Source organism: Eschrichtius robustus, chromosome 3 (genome assembly GCF_028021215.1).
Source record: "Eschrichtius robustus isolate mEscRob2 chromosome 3, mEscRob2.pri, whole genome shotgun sequence".
NCBI lineage: Eukaryota > Metazoa > Chordata > Mammalia > Artiodactyla > Eschrichtiidae > Eschrichtius > Eschrichtius robustus.
This window is the reverse complement of record NC_090826.1, coordinates 32199011-32217840: the sequence shown is the minus strand read 5'-3', so window position 1 is coordinate 32217840 and position 18830 is coordinate 32199011. Positions and strand designations below refer to the sequence as shown.

The 18830-nt window shown below is 41.2% G+C and overlaps 1 protein-coding gene across 7 annotated transcripts in view; it reads right to left on the bottom strand.

The window, feature by feature from the left end:
* MACF1 (microtubule actin crosslinking factor 1) overlaps positions 1–18830 on the bottom strand; it is a 328417-nt gene that overhangs the window by 24178 nt on the left and 285409 nt on the right. For all 7 annotated transcript variants that reach the window (XM_068539571.1, XM_068539573.1, XM_068539572.1 and 4 more), the window contains 22 exons: positions 18336–18443; positions 17189–17407; positions 16173–16376; positions 14285–14516; positions 13447–13673; positions 12217–12339; positions 12018–12119; positions 11280–11381; positions 11013–11186; positions 10765–10920; positions 10426–10623; positions 9743–9871; positions 8763–8936; positions 6200–6355; positions 5889–6095; positions 5631–5750; positions 5048–5217; positions 3865–4024; positions 2598–2792; positions 2140–2268; positions 820–963; positions 165–353 (listed from right to left, as the gene is read on the bottom strand). In XM_068539571.1, coding sequence (XP_068395672.1) covers positions 165–353; positions 820–963; positions 2140–2268; positions 2598–2792; positions 3865–4024; positions 5048–5217; positions 5631–5750; positions 5889–6095; positions 6200–6355; positions 8763–8936; positions 9743–9871; positions 10426–10623; positions 10765–10920; positions 11013–11186; positions 11280–11381; positions 12018–12119; positions 12217–12339; positions 13447–13673; positions 14285–14516; positions 16173–16376; positions 17189–17407; positions 18336–18443 — 3618 coding nt within the window. The remainder of the gene's footprint in view (positions 1–164; positions 354–819; positions 964–2139; positions 2269–2597; positions 2793–3864; positions 4025–5047; positions 5218–5630; positions 5751–5888; positions 6096–6199; positions 6356–8762; positions 8937–9742; positions 9872–10425; positions 10624–10764; positions 10921–11012; positions 11187–11279; positions 11382–12017; positions 12120–12216; positions 12340–13446; positions 13674–14284; positions 14517–16172; positions 16377–17188; positions 17408–18335; positions 18444–18830) is intronic.

Genomic DNA, 18830 nt, shown 5'->3' with positions numbered 1-18830 from the left:
CAGAGCCCCGCCCCACGGAAACTCTGAGACAGTAAGCGTGTTTTAAGCCGCTAAGTCTGCGGGAGTATGTTCAGCAGCAATTAAAACACGGATGCACAGGGCCAAGGAAACGGGCTCCACGAGCCATGCAGGAAACACGCGACCACACGACGTGGTGAGGATACCTGGTGCTCAGCGATGAGGGCTTTAACTCGGTCGATGTTCTGAGGGATTGGCTCCTGATCCCGCTGAATGAGGGTGGTCTCGGCCCACTGGATCCACGCCAGAAGTTCTTCCAAGAGCTCGGCGTTGGCCACCAGTTCTGACAGGGCGGCTTCGAGGCGCTGCTGGTGCTGCTTGGCCCACGTCAGGACCTGCGGGGGAGGGAACCCGTCGGCTCTCAGTCAAGCACATCCCTCGTTTTCAAAGCCCTTTTTTGTGTGAGCCTAACAATGACTTTTAGGGGAAAGACCACCCAAGCAGTCAAGAGGCTTCACTCTTATTCTGGAGACAGAGCTGGAATAAGAAATCAGCTCCCCTGAAAGCAAATGTAGCACGTGGTATTAGACACAGAACTTCTCAGGAAGGAGGGAAGGACACACCACGTGTCCACCGGACGTCATCAAGGAACACATCACAACACCAGCACCATCCTTCCAGGTTTCTGCACATTATCAAGAAAACAGTCACTACTAAAATGCGAATGACTTGATTCTTGTTGAGATATTCACAGTGAGTGAAAGATTCCTTACGTGGCGGTGGGGAAGCTCTGGGGTATTTTACTGCTGTTCACCCATTTGACGGGGCACGTGCGGTCTTCCTCTAAAACTAGGAACTCACCTCCTCAAAGCGAGCCCGGATGATGGTGATCCAGTGTTTGATGGTAGTGATGCAATCAGGATGGCAGACCGCCAGGATGACTTCTCCCATGGCCACTGCTGAGTTAACATCCACGCGCTTTTCTTCCACTTTCTTCATGAATTCCTAAACAAACAGGATTTGAAACCAAAACCTTAAACCTAGTCTAGCAGCGACTGTTAGTTTACACTGAGAGGGGAGAACAACTTTATTGTGTTTTTCAACTCTATATGTTGACACAGACCTCTAAAAGCCTGCATTTAGGCATCTCTGTCATTTTCTTTCCAGTTCTCAGAGGTGGGGGGAAGCGAGGGATTTCATAAAAATGACTTTCTCTGCACAGATGATAAGGACTAGAGAGACAGAGGCATGACCCTTTTCCTGATCTCTCTCTCTTTTTATGAATTCCTGCTTGGATTCATTTCCATATGTGTAAATGGTGTTGTCTTGGACACATACAGTGACAGCTACAAAACACTACAACGTTTTTTGTTTTTTTTTTTGTTCAAGATGAGATAGGAAAAAGATTATGAATACTAATAGAACAGAAGGCAATCGAATGACCATAGCTTTTCTCCTGGACTCAGAGACCAAGTGTCCTTCCTAACAACCGGAGAGGAAGCTCCTGAAGACACACGTCTGTGAGCTCCACCAGCTCCCAGCCCTGTCTTCCCATCAGAATCACCCCAGGTGCCTCAACCCCCTCTTCCCAAACTTCATATATGCACATTACGTTACAAATTTCAAAGGCAAATCTACTTTGTTGCCAACACTACAACGTTTTAAAAATACCTACAACACAATGCAATGACAAAACCATGATTAAAATCTCTCAGTGGGAAACACCAAAATTAAAAAAGGAAACATTTCCCACCTTGTTAGCACAGTCACACTGAAGCCCCAGACACTGTATTATATTCTGCAGCTTGGTGAGCAGTTCTAGGGGCACAGATCAGGGCCTGGAGCTGGTAATGTAAGGAAAGTCACACAAGGCGTGTGCAGGTGGGGCGTAAAGGTAGAGCAGCCCATGTTTTCCTCTATATTAACACCAGCTGTTTGACTTGTTTACAACCAGCATGTGCTACTTTTGTAAAAATGAGTGGACGAGTGGTCTTTAAGGGGTCACAAAACCCACCAATCGTTTCCCTCTCATTCCTGATAACCAGTAAGCTGGGCCCATTCTGGCTTTGCTCCTTTTCACACGAGGTCTAATGTTTCTAAGCAAAAACTGCTTTCCATTGGTGGCGGGGCCGCCCTCCCCATGTGGGTGGCATGGGTCCCTGCACCCGGGGGCTGGATTACCTTATGAGTGTCGATGAGAGACCGCAGGGCCTCTGTGTCATCAGGAAGTGCCCCCCGAAAACGCAGTGTCTGCTCGGCTTCAGAAAGCCACTCCAACAGCATGTGAATTGTGTCCCGAAACTCTTCTGCCTGAAATAACCAAGCACAAGAGACTGAACCTCTCTCTGCAGCCAAGGTCCTGGACATGGTATGCCAGGGAACGGTCTGGCCTGAACTCAATGGAGTATCACAGGCACTTGAAGCCTCTATCAAAGCCCCACAAAGGTCATCTTTCATCTGTGCAACTTGAAAAACCAACTAAATTCATTATTTCTCTAATACGGATGCGGGTTAAAATCTTGTTGAGCATTTAGAATATCAATTCTTGACTTTGTGTTCCTTACAAGACTGGCTGAAACCGATCCTGATAAAGAGGCTAGACTGACTCTGCTCAGGCCCACCCCCAGGCGCTGCCTGACCTGCTTCAAGGCCTGCTCAAGCCGGCTCTGTTTGCAGACAGAGAGTTTACACACGGTGTCCCAGCGAGTGCTCAGTTCCTGGAGCTGCCCTTTCACCCAAGTGGTGTCATCTCGACTGTTCTCAATCAGCTCCCGGCCTGATCGCTTTAGGACCTGAACGGTTCCCGTTCGCTTTCCCAGTTCCTTCTGGAAAACCTGGAAAAGAAAACAGGAGAATTAGTTTGTCTTACAAATGTTTTGAATTCAAGAAGTAAAACCACAGAGAAAGTAGTCATTTCCTTCAATTCTCCTTGGTAGGTTCCAGTTGTGTGTCTTTTATGCACAGACGGAGGTGGGACCACAAGTAAGAAAGAACCACCACAGGATGTGGCTCTGAATGTGAGCGGCGTGACTTTGGGTAAGTTGCTTAACTGGAGTCCCAGTCTCATCTGTGAAACAGGAATTACGCTGTACTATAGCATCTCCAGAATTGTGGGAGTTTTTTTTTTTTTTTTTTAATTTTTATAGTTGATTTACAATGTTGTGTTACTTTCTGCTGTACAGCAAAGTGAATCAGTTATACATATACATATATCCACTCTTTTTTAGATTCTTTTCCTATATAGGTCACTACAGGGTATTGAGTTCCCTGTGCTATACTGTAGGTTCTTATATCTATTTTATATATAGTGGTGTGTACACGTCAATCCCAATCTCCCAATTTATCCCTCCCTCCCCCCTTCCCCCGTGGTAAGAGCCCACCTGCCACGCACATAAGAATTTGGTGTAACTTCAAGGTAAAGCTCAACACTTTGTGCTGAAGCAGGAGGACAGTATGTAGTTCAACGTACAGGTGTAGGGTTACACTAAACGCTGGTGTGCAGAGCTGGCTTGTTAGGTTCAGAAGTAGTTTAAAAAGCACTCATTTTCATTTTAAGAATCAGTGGAAATGGATATCTTGAGGGTTTCCTGAATTTAAATCCATTTCGACTCAACTGAGAGATATAAACAGGAAATTGCAGGGGGGGTGGCCCTCAGCGAGAAGTTTACACACTGGCAAATCTGAATCAAACCAACTTTGGCAAATTCCTTGTGGCTGATGCAGAATCCCTGTAACAGTTTGTTTAAACACACAGAGCAGGGAGCTGCCTCTCTGACAAGCAGAGACACAGGCTCTTTCAGACTTCCTTTCTAGGGGAGCCGTAGAAGGGCAGCATGGGCAGAAGGCACACACAGGTGCAGGACCCAACGGCCTTGCCCTCCACGCAGCCCAGATCTCGCCGCTCACCTTGTGGGCATCCATGAGGTTCATGACCAGGTCCAGGTCCCCGTGCACAGGCTGGTCCTCAGCCAGCTGCGGCTCCACCTTGTACAGCCAGTCCACCAAGGCCTGCAGAGCGTCCATGAACTGGCCCGAAAACAGCAGGGCCTCCTCCAACTTGTGCTGCCTGAGAGAAGCACACAAACTTCACTGGTTTTAGTGGTTCTTTTATGAATGCCTCACAATTCTGACCACTGAACAGGAATACTGCTTGAACTTTATCTAGAGAGGGACCGCTGTGTTAGAACAGTTAGAAATACTGTAAAAAGTGACTAAGAGATGTTTAGACATTTTAAATTAAACCACTCTCTAAAATGGATTAAGCATTGCAGTGCAGGAGACCGGTGTAGATGCCCTTCTGGCATTTTAGAGTCCAACTGCTATGCACACGCTATGTTATGCACACCCTACAACCCAAGGTCTTTTTATTTACATTACACCACTCCAGTAGAGGGTGGTGGTTCTATTAATGATCTGGAGCCAGGAGTTCAACTCCTAACTCTCCACCAGTTGTGAGACTCTGGCTGTCTCTTTGAACCTCAGTCACTTCATCTGAAAAACTGGGAGTACAAGTAATACAGAGGTATCATAATGCTTACATAGCATAGCTGGTACAAGTGGATAAAAGTACAACTTTTAGAACCAAATCTCAGCTCTGCCGCTTAGTAGCCGAGTGAGCATGGGGGAGTTAAGAAACCTCTTTGTGACCATTTCCTCATCTGTAAAATGGGATGAACAATACCCACACCTCAGTGGTTCTTGTGAGGGTTAATGAGCCTCAAGATGGTTAAATGAGATACTACATTGGAGGCTTTGTACAGCGTCTGACACAAGAGACACTCATTGAGACAGCTACTAGCATTACAAATTTGTGATTTACATGTACTTAGAGTTACAGATCTTCTATTACTGTTGGCCTGATTTTATAGGCTTCTCTCTTTGTAATACAGTAAGGTTCAAGTTTAAAATATGATAATTTTAATATATTTGATTCAAATTGTTTCATAACTCTCACTGAATTAAATGGAGATAGCAAGATGCTATTGTTACTGATACATTAGCTTTATTACCACTTTCTAGAATCCTGTCACTGTCTCCTGGTTACTTCGGGGATAACACACAGATCCACGAAAGGGACATTCACACTCACCTCTCCACAGACTTGCCACAAACAGTATCCCATTTGTCTCTGACTTCTCCCAGTAAGTTGTCAAGTTTCTGAGTGTCATCAGGAAGCAAAGTCTTTTCTTTTAGTGCTCTGCCTGTTCTAATTGTGGTATCATACACAGGCTGTTTGCCACCAAGAGTTTTCTGGAACTCCTGTTCTCAGAAAGGGGAAAAAAAAAAAAAAAACCACGCTAAAAGTCAGATGACATTGAGTTTTCAGGTGGGTAACCAGAAATAGTATGAATGTCACTACTTCTTGAACTAAAATTAACAACAGCTTACCCTGAAGAAATTTATAAGGTTTTGTCTGTGCCACATACAGCAGTGCATGACTATTTCTAAAAGCCCACAGTTTTAGCTGGTTACTCCCACAGTCACTTTGTTTGAACTCTTATTCAAATGAGCAAGTGTCATGGTTAGACACTGTCCAGATACAAAATGGCTCTATGATCTTGGCTGTTTAACATTAACCGATTAGTTTTCTTTTGACTAGTTCTGTGTTTTTATCAAGCTACAATCGTCAGCGAATACCAAGCTCAGGACCTAAGAGCAATGAATTGCTGTACCTTATGCTTTGAGAGCTGAAGTTTAATTTTGTCTGGGTCATTGGATATCTCCAATTCTGAGTCCAGGTGACTCTCTGCATCTTCTAGCCAGTCAATCAGTTTTTTCCAAGCTTCATGGAACTAAAATTATGTAAGAAATAAGTTATAACAGGAATGAATATGCACACTACACAGCACTTTTATGTGAACCAATGCGGAGACTCAACACATGCAGCCCAAGGTTGTTCAGTAAATTAGTATCTTTCTTTTACAACTTACTTGTTTTGCCCGCTTTCTGGCATCATCCAGCAATCGCCCTCTTTCAATAGATCGCTGGACAACCTTCTCCCATCGAGACTGGACGCTAACCAGCAAATTTTTGATCAGAACAACGTCCTGTTTCTGGCTAAGGAACTTTAACTGATTCCCGGTTTGATCCAGCTCAATGATCTGGTCTCGATGAGCATTTACTTCATTAGCAAACACCTGAGGGGAAAATATTGCTCTTTTTAAACTGGAGATAAGATCAAGGAGCATCACTTTCAATTGGTGCTTTCAAAAGGAAGGCAGCATCATAATGCCATTGTTACCTTGTGCTCCTCTATCTGGGAAAGGACGGTGTTTAGAATCAGGCTGGGAGGAGAAGCGATATTTAAACTCTGCTCTGCTAGAGTGAGCCAGTTGATAAATTCTTGCAGGGAATTCTGGAATTCTGTTGCCAGGTTGAGGGCCTCTTCCAGCTTTGACTAAATTTTAAGTAACACACACACACACAGAAAAGTGCCAAATTCAAGAATTATAGCTTTAAGGACAAAGGCGTGAATTGTACACCAAATGAAATGACTTCTAAGAAGGAAGCCTCATTTAATCAACCTCCAAACATGCCCTGTTTGCAAAGAAGGGGACATTTTAGTGCCAGTATTTGAAACTGAAACAACTGTGCTTGGAAAAGGAAAGAGCACAGTTTGCAGCTAAGTTGCTTTCTCTGCCATTCCCCACTTCCTGGGACATTAAAGAACAGGAATAAAGGCATTCAAGCCATTCAATAAATGTTAAGTGAACAGACCCTTTAGTGGTGACAGCTGCAGGATCTGCAACCTGCTTTGGGCAAAGTCTCAGTTTCCTTTAATGTCCTTTTTGTGGCATAAAACAACTAAATGAAAAGCACTTTACTGTGAAGATGACGGTCACTGCAGTGCTCTCTATTTGAATATGTTTTCAGAAAATATGGCACTTGAAAACGCCTGAGTCTGAAACTTATGCTTATGCTACAACAGCAAAGGTAATAAAAGCCAGAACATTTCAAACAAAAATGTGACAATTTACAAAGATGTAAATTTTTAGTCATTTTGATCTAAATCAGAATGACAAAAAAGACTGGCTCATTCAGGGTGTGTGCTACTCTCCAAGAGTACATCCCAGTTCCATAGTCTACAAGCTCCATCCTCAGACACCTTTACCCCGAACTTCTGGGTGATGGCCTCTGCCCTTGGCCCGTCTACTAGGCGGGCAAAGTAGAATAATGACAGGTTGTTAAAAATGAATATATGCAAAATATTCACAGAAAGAAACCCCAGAAGTATACTAAAAATGTTCATTGCTGCTAAATGGGTTGTGTATTCTTTCTACTTTCCTCTTGGTGTTTTCAGGTTACTTCTGTAACCTAAAAAACACTGTGATGAACATTATAAAAATGCATAGACCCCATCTAAACAAGTTCAGTGGAAAAAGGAAATCTACCTCAAATCTATCATAGAAATGCTTAGCAATTAATATATTGCAAGTTCCTAGATGCCAGGAAATCTTTTTACATCATTTTATCTACATAGTCTTTAACAGGGCTTAAATAATTTTAGTGATCCTGGAATGTAATGTTCTTACAAAATCAGAAATAACTATCATTGACAGCTAGCCTTTGCTTAATCAATTCACCAACTAAAGTTGACCCCTTAACAACATGGGTTTAGGGGTGTCGATCCTCCGAGAAGCTGGAAATCCGTGTGTAACTTTAAAGTCAGCCCTCCACATCCACGGTTCTGAATCCAAAGATTCAACCAACTAGGGATCATGTAGTACCGTAGATATATTTAGTGAAGAAAAAACATCCTGCATACAAGTGGACTTGCACAGTTCGAACCCATGTTGTTCAAGGGTCAAAACTATATTCCTTGAGGCAACTTGTTCCACTGTGGCAAAACCCTCTAGAAACTACTTGATTTTGAGCCAGAATCTACCTTTTCTTTAATTAGTCTTAGTTCTACATTCAGCAGGTGAATTATAGACAGACCCTGTCCAAGAATTCGAACACAACCATACACTCAGGTCCTCTGCCCACTCTTCATGCAACGAAGTTACCAGACCCCACACTAGAGGGACCCTAGGAAATTAATGCTTCTCTCAAAATGTTCATTTATATGTGTGAAGATGTGGTTTACTTCCTTCTGCACATTAAAGTTCATGATGACAGAGTTCATGCCTTTATTGTTTCCGCTGTACACCTAGCACAGTGCTTGGTACATACATGCTTAACGACTACTTGTTCAATGGATGTGGCCAATGGATTTGGACACATATTTTACCGTTTCAGCTGCCCAGCACAAAAACTCTATGCAGAGTGATATTCTAGAACTCTGTACTCATAAAAAACAATGTTTTGGGGCAAATGCCTTGATCTCTGATCACTTTTCATTTGAGGAGAATCTGATTTTTGAGGAAGAGTAAGAAGAGGACATACAATTTACTGCTCTTGAGTTTTAGTAACTAGACATCAAATTCTGTGTGAGGAATAATTAGTGATACTCCCTGCATGCTGTTCCCAAGCTCCCAACTCCAACAAAACCTATTTTTAAGTCCATCACTGAGCAGTAACAGGTAGTAATGCCTTAACTGGTAGATGCAGAAAAGGAATGCAGTATTATAAAAGCAAGTATCGGCGGAAACTATCAGCATCAATGCAACTTGACGTGGATGGAAAATAGAAATGTAATGGCAGAAAAGATGGCTTGATTTAGCACAAAGCCAGTTCTGAGGGTATCAGTTCTGCTAGCTTGCTACAATATAATGAAAAATCTTCCATAGAAACTAGATGATAATTGCATGTAATCATTAAGCAAACTACTCAAACAGTAATCAGACTGAATTTTGTGGTGATACCTTTCTTTCTTCCATCTTACTGCTGACCACATGCCACTTCTGTTCCAAGAGTGCTACGCTCTGTTCTGTCTTTGAGCCAGATCCCGAATCACCACGGCTGAGAAGCATGAGCCTGCCCTTGTCAAGCAGTTGATTGTAAGTCTCTTCCTTGGCTATGAGCTGGGAATAGAGTTCCTATAAGGGCAAGAAAGATATCAGTAATGCCAATCCCCTGAAAGATACCCACACAGATTTACAAGCACAGTTTGGAAAAGCCAAGGCAGGTCTCATTTTGATTAAAATCCTTTCTTTTGGATTCAATTCAACTGCTGAACAATTAGGAAGTGAAACCCACCATTCTTCCTTAATTTAAAAATAATCCTGTCCCCAACAGAATTTTTAAGGATCAGAGATCACACAAATAGACCCCAATAGTTTATTTCTCCTTTTCCTGAGGGATTTGCCTAGAAATTATGTTGCCTTTTGTTCTCAGCCACTTTCTTAAAATACTGTCAGTTTCTATTGGATTTCCCTAAATCCCCCTCAAGTAGTCTTTTCCTTTAGTTTTTTGGCTGCTCCACGCAGCATGCGGGATCTTAGTTTCCCAACCAGGGATTGAACCCTCGGCCTCTGTAGTGGAAGCACAAAGTCTTAACCACTGGAAGGCCAGGGAAGTCCCAGCAGTCTTTTTCTTAAATACAACCGTATCTGTGTCAAGTATTTGTCTTCTTGATGCTCTCACCTTCAAATCAATATTCTTGTGCCAGTCAATCTGATCAACTCGAAATTTGCCAGCTCCCCAGGGCATTGCTGGTTGACTCTTCCCTGTCGCTGCCTATCACAGGGTGTTAAAAGCCTGTACATAAGCAGCAATCCCCAAGTACTATATTGTCAGTAACAATGCACTACTTTGTAGACTCCCAACTACGTGTATCTCTGTGAATTCGGAAAGGAGCTACTGAAAATGGGATACTTATGCTCAATTTCAAGAAATCTATTACCATATGTGTATCAAGCTGTTCCCTAGCCGTTTCAGGAAGTCCTCCTGTGGGCTTCGATGCAGAAAGTTGGGTCTCCATTCTAGTCAGTTCCAAGAGGAAATCTTCAATTTCGCTATGGAAACCCTGGGCCTTTTGAGAAAAGACATTAGCAAGGTCAGTAGTCAATTCTAGTTTCAAAAGTAAACTTTCTAAATGACCACATGAGGAGTCTCTTTGAGGGAGGAATTTTAGGCTGCTCTCAGGCAGGGTTGTTCTGTTGCTGGATGATTATGGGGCCATTATATTTACTTATTTTCAGAATTGAGCAGAATCCTTCAGACCTCACTGTAACAGAGATGTCTGCTATAACCTGATGAATTGACTGACTAAGGTACTGCTGAATATGGATATGGAGGGACCTGACTTGATCCAAGAAATAACTAAATCTGTGAACAAGGTTTGTTATAGCAAAGATCTACTAACTTTGAATAGTAGATAGAGGGACTGGACCACAAACTAATCCAAAAAGAATGACCCAGTCAAAAGTTGTTCTTTCCAGACAAGTCCAGCACAGAACTGACCCTCCTCTCAAGGCAGAGGGGGTTCTACCCAAAACTGCTTTTCTTCTGTCGACTTAAGTGGACTTTCTGCTGAATGCTGCTATGAGCACAGCCCCAGCCGCCTGACTGGGACAGTGCACGCACCTGCTGCAGTGTCGACTGAAGCTGCTGCTCCCTCTCCTCTGTCTTTTGTAACACTGACTCCCAGCACTGGTTCATGGTTTCTAAACGGCTCCTTAAGCTGCTGGCATCATCTCCAGCGCTAGATTCAAGAAGCTCATTGCCAGCTTTGTTGACTGTTTCCACTGTGGCTTGATGGGCCAGAACATCATTTTTTAGAACCTAAAAAATGTTGAACAACATAATTTATCTCTATAGGTATCATTAAGCCTGGCTAAGGTACACACAACATCAAAAAGCTTCTGATGGCAATATCTGGTCTCAAACCAATAGGCTTAGAGATGAAAAAATGAGAATACTTACGTGGTGCTTTGCGAGCTCAACTTCGATGACTTTTGGGTCTCCACTTATTGGTCTCTGAGCATCTAGCAACTCTTCAGTGTGAGTCAGCCAACTCATTAGTTCCTCTAAGGCATGCTGGAACTGGCCAAGGGCCAAGAGAGCACCTTCCAGCTTATGCTACTCAGAAAATGATTTAAAGGGAACGTTTGTTAGGAAATTAGAAAACAGTAGATAGTAGTCCACTTTATGGACTCTACCATTTGCCTTACCTGTCTGTGAGCAATTTTCTCACCCAGGTTCTCCCAGAGGTGTTTAAGTTCCGTCAATGGTTCTCGTATAATGTCTCTGTCCGTTTCATCAGTAGCTTTCTTTAACATCAGTTCACCCTGGTGATTGAGCTTCTCCATCTCAATTTGCTGTTGGTAAACTTCCACTTTGAACTCCTGTCAAAGACATACTGAATGTTAACATCAAACCAAGTCTTTAAAAACTAAAAAGAAGCAACCCTTCTTCAAAAACCATTCCCAGGTACAAACCTTCATTTCATTTAACTGATCTTTAACAGTGTTGAGGTCAGTGCCGACAGGGGGCATTGTGCAGAGTTTAATCACAGTGTTATCTAGCCAGTCAAACATAGCCTAAAATAAACATACAAATAAACAGTCAAAAAACAAAACCATGAGGACTTGGGAGACAATTAGCATGATCTCTGCTAATACAAGCAGAGATAAATCAAAGTATCAATACTTTGTGCTGCTGGTGCTCTGAGGTTGGGGGCAGAAATAAGGGATAATGATCTTTATTTCAGTAATATGGGGACTTAAGGATGAAGCCAACATGACTGGAATAATGTCCAAAATAAATTACAATCTGGAAAAACTAAATATGAAAAAAAACTACTATTTCTTATGGCCAGCTAGCAAGCCCACAATGTGCTGAAGCTACTGTACGGTGCTGTGCTTTGAGAAAACCTGGGTTGGGACCTCTAGCAAGCAATGACTTTGACAGCAAGGCCAGCTTTACTCTACAGCCACTGTGAGGATAGATAATATGATGAGCACACGATGAAAAACATGGCAAGAAGACTAGAAATTCGGATGTCAGAACTTTTCTTGCTAGAAGTGGGAAACTTGGGCTAGATATAAAGAAACAGCCTGTCTTTGGTTCGAGAATGTTGCAGTCCTGTGAAGGTGACCGACTCACGCTGGACTCAGAATATGACAAAGAGACCACGGAACCTGTGTTTCCGTGGTGGTCACCTCGTGGCCTCTCACCTGAAGAGTGTCCTGATACTGCACAGCGGCTTGCATGGCATCCTCAAGCTTTTCCAGCCTCTCTCTCCATGTTTTGTTTAAGTTCTCCCAGGCATTATTCATCTAGGGGAAAAACAGTGGATCAGACTCTCCAATTAATCCCACTCTTAGTGTGAGTCCAGTAACGTTTTGTCTGAACCCCTTGTCCACTTCTCCACACCTCATCAATGCTCTTCTTCACTTCCGGCTTCTCAGTTTCTCCACAGGCAAAAATCAAATCTGCTCCAAGGATTCGAATAAACTCCAATTCCTCATGCAGACCATCTGTCTCTTCCTTAATAGTCTACATGTAAATGAATAGAACATAAGCCAAAACAGAAAGCAGAACAGAACTTCCCAAACTTTGCAAATGTAATTTATACCCCCATCGATAGCAGATGTTGAACAGAATGGTCAATTTCATTAAAGTCTTTCAGTGTTCTTAATATTTCACTCATCTAAATAGTGAAGCTTCAGAGTCTGGTTATTTTTCTTATATATACATCAAATATATTTTTATATATTAACAATAAATACATAAAACAGTCTGAGAAAGGTGTAATGAGCTTCAATAATTTACCAAAGGTCCAAGGAGATTATAATCTACAACCAGAAGTCTATTACAGAGAAGAAAATTAACAAGGATAAAATAATAGAGTACAAAAGTCACATATTTAAGAGCTGGGAGATGAGCATAATAAGAATGCTAGGCTATATAATCTCAAAGAAAGTCAGTTCTGTGCCAGATCCTAAAAAATGGTTCATGGACTGGCAACGACAGGGGTGGGGAGGTGGAAATGGCTGAAATAAAAGAAAGATATGAGTGATAAGAGAGAGAATATAGAATAGCAAGACAGTCTTGCCTTGGGCTAAATGGACAAAATGAGGTGAGAAATGCATTTAATAAAAACTAGGATCCCCAAAAAGACTAGAAAAAGGTATGTGAAAGTAACAATTGTTATGTCTGGATGATGAGTCCAGAATTTATTTTCTTTTCTACTTTCTATTTTTCTACAGTAAAGAAATTTACTCAAAAAATAAGTACACCAAAGAGAGGACTAAATTCAGAAATGAAAGCAAAACTGGATTTTTAAAGCACATGCTACTAATATGAATTGTTAAGTTTAACATTGATGACAGAATTACTTTTGTGTGATGGATCTGCTCTGTATCACGACCAGTGGAGGTTGTATGTACCTATACAAAGTGGTAAAACTTGTACGTTAAAAAAAGAAAAATCTATAATGAGCAGGTATTTTTTTTCTAGTGTAAAGACATACTATTAAGCTTAAAAAAAAAAACAAACAAAACTTTTAAGGCACTCAGCCTGGCTAAGCAGTTAACACAACATACTTGGATACAGTGCTTTCCCAGAGGACAAACACATGAGAGAAGGGGTTTTGTTTCTTACCTCGGCAGCTTCAACCTGTTGTTTGATAATGGATGGGTCAATGCCAGGGCTTTCCAAGTCATGGACGATGTCCTGGGTGTCTTTGATGGTGGTGAGGAGAGCTGCCATATCATACCAGAACTTCTCCGCTAGTTCAAGGACATCAAGGAATTTAATTTCTCGCTCTTCAGCCCGAGCTTTGATGTCCTCCCAGAAGAATACCATTTGATCCAATTTGTCCTGGATTTCTGAGGGGTACAGAAGAGTGAACAGGCCTTTTCTAAGGACTTAAAATCAGCCTCATCAGAAATTAGATCTAATCCTATTTTCACTGAAATTATCCTTAAAAGGCTCTAAAAATGTATAACTGAAGGATAGTTTTCTATCTTAGCTTTATTATTAATTATTTCTATATTCTCATTTTCCACTTACGTCGGTCTCCCACATAAAGAGATCACAGAGGTAATCTGGAAATGAGTTATCATCTACTATAAAAGTACTGCTAAGATACTTACAAAGGGGCTGGAATGAGAACTCTGTTTGCAGTGTTCTGTGTTGAACCTGCTATGTTTCCCATGGAAAGTGTTATAAAAGGTAGTTATGTTCTACCCACTACTGGTACTGCAGTTTCCTCATATTAGAGGGTAAAGGAGCATTTGTTTCCTGGTCTGGGACTCTAACTACCAATTGTAACCTTATTTCAATGGGGAGATGTGTTCTGAATTCTAAATGACTTCATGGAATACTCATTACTTAGGCACTGCCTTTGCATTCAATGAAGTACATCTGGTGGGATGCTGGAGGTAACCACAGCCTAGAATTTATTCTATCGACTTTTTAAAAATTATTAATCAAGCACCTTTTGCAGCCAGATCCTTGTCAGCTCCCTGAGATCGCCCAATGAGCTCTTCTCCACGGCGCTTCAGGGCCTCAAAGGATGGCTGCAGTTTTTCCAGCTCCACGGTGGCACTCTTGTTGTCACTGATGCACTCTCTGATCTTGTCTACTTCAGCAGGGATCAGTGGTGGCATACGCAGGCGAGAGGAAAGATTCTCCAGAGTCTCCAACATGGGCTCAATTTTATCATGGAACTAAACAAATGTTGGACCATTAGCCATCACAGCAGTACTTCGTCACACTTCTGGGGTAAATGTTAGGGATTAAGGCCAGTGTATAAATCTACTACTGTTTAGGATAAAAACCTATGCTCAGCCTTAGCCCCATGGCTGTCAAGTGTTGGGTTTGGCTAAGAAACTCTTTTGGGCATAGTACACCAGAGCTGGCCCATCAGAAAAAGTAAATGTTTAAGAATCAAAAAGCTATTACTTACTATACGAAAAATCAACTAAAATCCTTAATGCTGCCACAATACTTCCCCTATTCCAACTAACGTGATGAAAAAGGGACAAGACTATGAAACCAGTGAGAGTCAGTGTGTCAGCATCTCAGATGACAGTTGCATGCAACAGAGTAGACCAAGAAGTTAGATGCCCTCCACCAACTGTATAAATGGATGGGGAACTCAATATGCTACATGACTTGGAGTTTAAAAGTATCATGGCATGCAATTTGACAACCCACCAGTGTAACAGTAAGAAACTAAAATGTCGGCATGATGGAAGATAATTAGGGAAGGCCAAATCTAACCTTAGAGAACTACTGCCCTTTCCACTTTTCTGGTACTTTGAACAACATGTCTATAATTGTAAAATTTCAATTTGTAATATGAAGCAGAGAGGGGACAAAAGGGAGCAAAACAGACAAGTCTGCCCCCTAAAGCCAACTCTGGATTCATTAATAACGCTTACCAACTGTTAAATGTCCTATAGGAAATAACATGGTATACAAACAAAATCCCTTCCCATCACTCCCTCACTTCTAGGTTCTGCCCCAAATGAAACTGGCATAAAAAACTGCATTAATAAAATTTATTCCACTAAAGTTAAGGGAAATTTCCTTATAGATAATCCTCTCAATTCTCAGCTTCATAAGAACACCCTAATCCCAAGGGGGTGGGTACCTTACCTCTGTAATCTGTAATGGTGGGCGCGGTCAACACAACAATGAAATGTGACGATGTGGGGAAGACAGGAGCAGGCAGCAACAACACAAAGTAACACATTCCACAATGTGAGTGAGAGATGGGACGGAAGGTGGGGGGGAAAAACTTGAGTAAGTACAAATATTAACCAAGAATATTGACTAAACATAGGAATAAATTACCCAGACATAACAGTAATATATTAGTTGGAAAGTATGTAGTTACATGCTTTAAACTCCACTGCTGGTGGTTTGTTTCTCCTTGACTCCACCTTCTCCCTAATCAAGCATCTTTCTCTGAACTAGGAGCTAGCTGGTGGCCTCCTGAATAGGAAAACGAATGTGCTGTCTAAATCTCGAAAGCAACAGGCCCAGTAGGAATTTGACTTCTTGAGGCATTTGTTGCTTCAAGATGAATTTACCCAAAATCATCCCTGCTAAAGGATTATCACAAAATAAATTTTCAAGGAAACCATCAACAGGCAATATATACCAGCCAAGATGCATTTCACCCTCCTTATAGTTGTCCGTATAACCAATGCTCCCTGGAATAAAAATGCAGACAGGCAAAGGCTCCCAGTCTCTTGATAATGTATCACCAGCATACTAGTCTGGACATTCCTGAGCATAGGGGCATACTGATACAGAGCCTCTTGCTTAGACTAAAGGACAGTTGAAGGTTATATGAGTTTAAGACACACACATACCTGAGCTGACTGGGAAATAGCCTCGTCCAGAGCCAGGGCCCGCTGGCGCACCTCCTCTTTAATTTGGGCATACGTATTTTCTGCTTTCCGGTATTTTTCTTGCACCATTTCCCCCTCTTCAGGGTTTAACTCCTTTAGCTGAGGGCCTATCTTTAGCAGCTTATCGATATGAGGTTTGTGTTCAGCAATGGATTCCCTTAGTTGCTATGCAAAGAAATATGGATTAAAATAAAATGAGCCTTCTTATACCAGGAAGCTTCCCAGAAATCCTCTCTCACTCTCACCCTCCAATACAAATGTATTCCACCGTCTTCTGTACGTGTAAATACTTCTCTGTACTCTACTGTAGTTTGCGTGATTTCATGTCTGTCTCCCTGCCCAGACTGGGAGACACTAAGCATGACCAGCTACAAACAGCAACATTTCTGGTAATCCAACCGCTCCTTGACTTTACTGCTGGCTACTTCCAGTTTACATCCTTCCTCTTACAGGAATACAGAGAATGCAATAAGCACGAGTCATATACCACAAATAAAATAAACATTAAAAAAACTATCTTTAATGGTAACAGCATCAGTTGAAGTGTCTACAAATTTCCCTTTCATCTCAACTCTAGGCAGCAAATGCTTTCTGACATTCCTGAGTGGAGGCTCTCACTCCAGCTAGGGCCTAACCACGAGGAAAGGGCCACCCAACCACAACCAAGTCTAATAACACCCCACTGTCACTGGGAAGATTTTAAACTCCCTTGATTTTTACGTGGTGCTTTGTTTACTTCTGCAATACCCAGGTTCCTGACATTTCCATAATCTTATTCTTTATCTGATTCATATTAAAGGACACAGGAAATAATTCAGATATGTATTTTTACTGTGCAAAAAAATTCTAACTGGTTAAGAATTAATTTCATAACATTTACTTATACTCAGTAGGTACTAATAAATAGGCTGTTTTTGAATAAATTGTAGAGCCCATTTTCAGTTCTGTGATTAAATAAAACTCGGCATGCTCCTTACCCTCATTTCCTCCTGTTGCTGCCTGAGCTGCTCATGATCAATAGCCGGAGGAGGTAACTGTGCTATTAGTGTCCGAGTTTCCTCAATCCAGGGGCTGAGCTCCTCATATGTTTCCCAAAACTGGTTCACCAAGACCTGTGCCCGTTCTAGGCGGGCGTAACGCTCTGAATTGAGCAGACTAATGGCTTCGTATTGTTGTATTAGAGACTCTGTCTTTTCCTGTGAACAACAAAAAAAGTGTAAGCATTATTATCATGATGAACCCTTCTTTAAAGTAAAAATGTAAGTATATATAGGTACATATATACACACTAAAAAGTTTAAAGGAATACACACTAAAATGCTAAAAAATATGGATTAATCTAGTAAGATTACAAGTGATTTTTATTTTCTTTATACTTAACTGAATTTTTCTATCATACATATGCATAATTTTATAATCTTTAAAATATGAAAGTAGTTTCACAAACAGTAAAATAGCACAAGCACAACACACCAAAATTAACCTTTTAGTGAATACCTTTTACAACTTTAGATACAGCAGTATTGTAATAGGCCAGTTTGACTGAATCTCTCAGGGGCTAAGATGGGTATTTGCTCATCAAGTTTCATTTGTCTTTTTCTCTCTGATAAATGTCTCCACAAACCTGGCATTTATGCTTTATATTTTTAGGATGAGTAGCTCAATTTATGAAGACTTCTGAGGAAACAGTGGTTACCCATACCCTTTATAAAAAACAAAACTGGTGTACAAATGGACTCTGTTGGCCAATTCTTTTAGAAATGGGTAATGATTTTTTAGAAGGACCTGAAGCAGGAATTAGTATCTGTACACAGTTCTGAAAGATCTATCTACCTGGAAAGTTAACTCAAAGATAACTCATTATGAACTGAGGATGAGTAGCAATTCCTCTGTTATAAAGAAGATGGATTTGCAGTGTATTTCACATTATACAGTACGGCTGTTTAGATATCTGTGAACACAGGGTTAGGAGTCTGAATGCCCCAAAACATCAAGCTGGACTTAAATATCACTACCAGTAATAGAGGGAAAAAAAAACGTCTTAAACTATCATTTCACAATTGTATTTCTAATTCACCATGATCAAGATGAGAACAATATGGTGAATAAATAAATGTAGTTTACCTGTAATATAGCTTTTTGCTCCTCCCCACATGTGCCAAAGATTTCACCACGATGACTGAATAGTTCATCCATGGAATCTTTGTGTCGAATGATGTCAATGGAGAAAGCCTTTGAAAAGTAAACTATTGTTAAGTCAAGAAATACAAGAAGCCCGAGCCTGTGTTAGTGAAAAGTTAGACATACCCTATGAAAAAGTCTTTGCTTTAAAAAAGCCACATCAAAAACTGTTCTTATAAAGTTTGACACTTTGCCTATCCACACATCTTCAATGCTTATCATTTAGTAGCTTACAAGAATATCTTCCCTCCTGAAAACCAGGATGAAAATTGCTAACTACTCTTTCCTGGATTAATGCGCCTATTTCTACCCTTTTCACAAAGCAAAAAATCTCTTCCTCATCCTAACCAAATATTTATATAATTAGTCTCTATCCACCATCATGACACTGACTCATTCTACTTTACTTGGGATAGTCAGAAACTCTCTGCTAGTCAC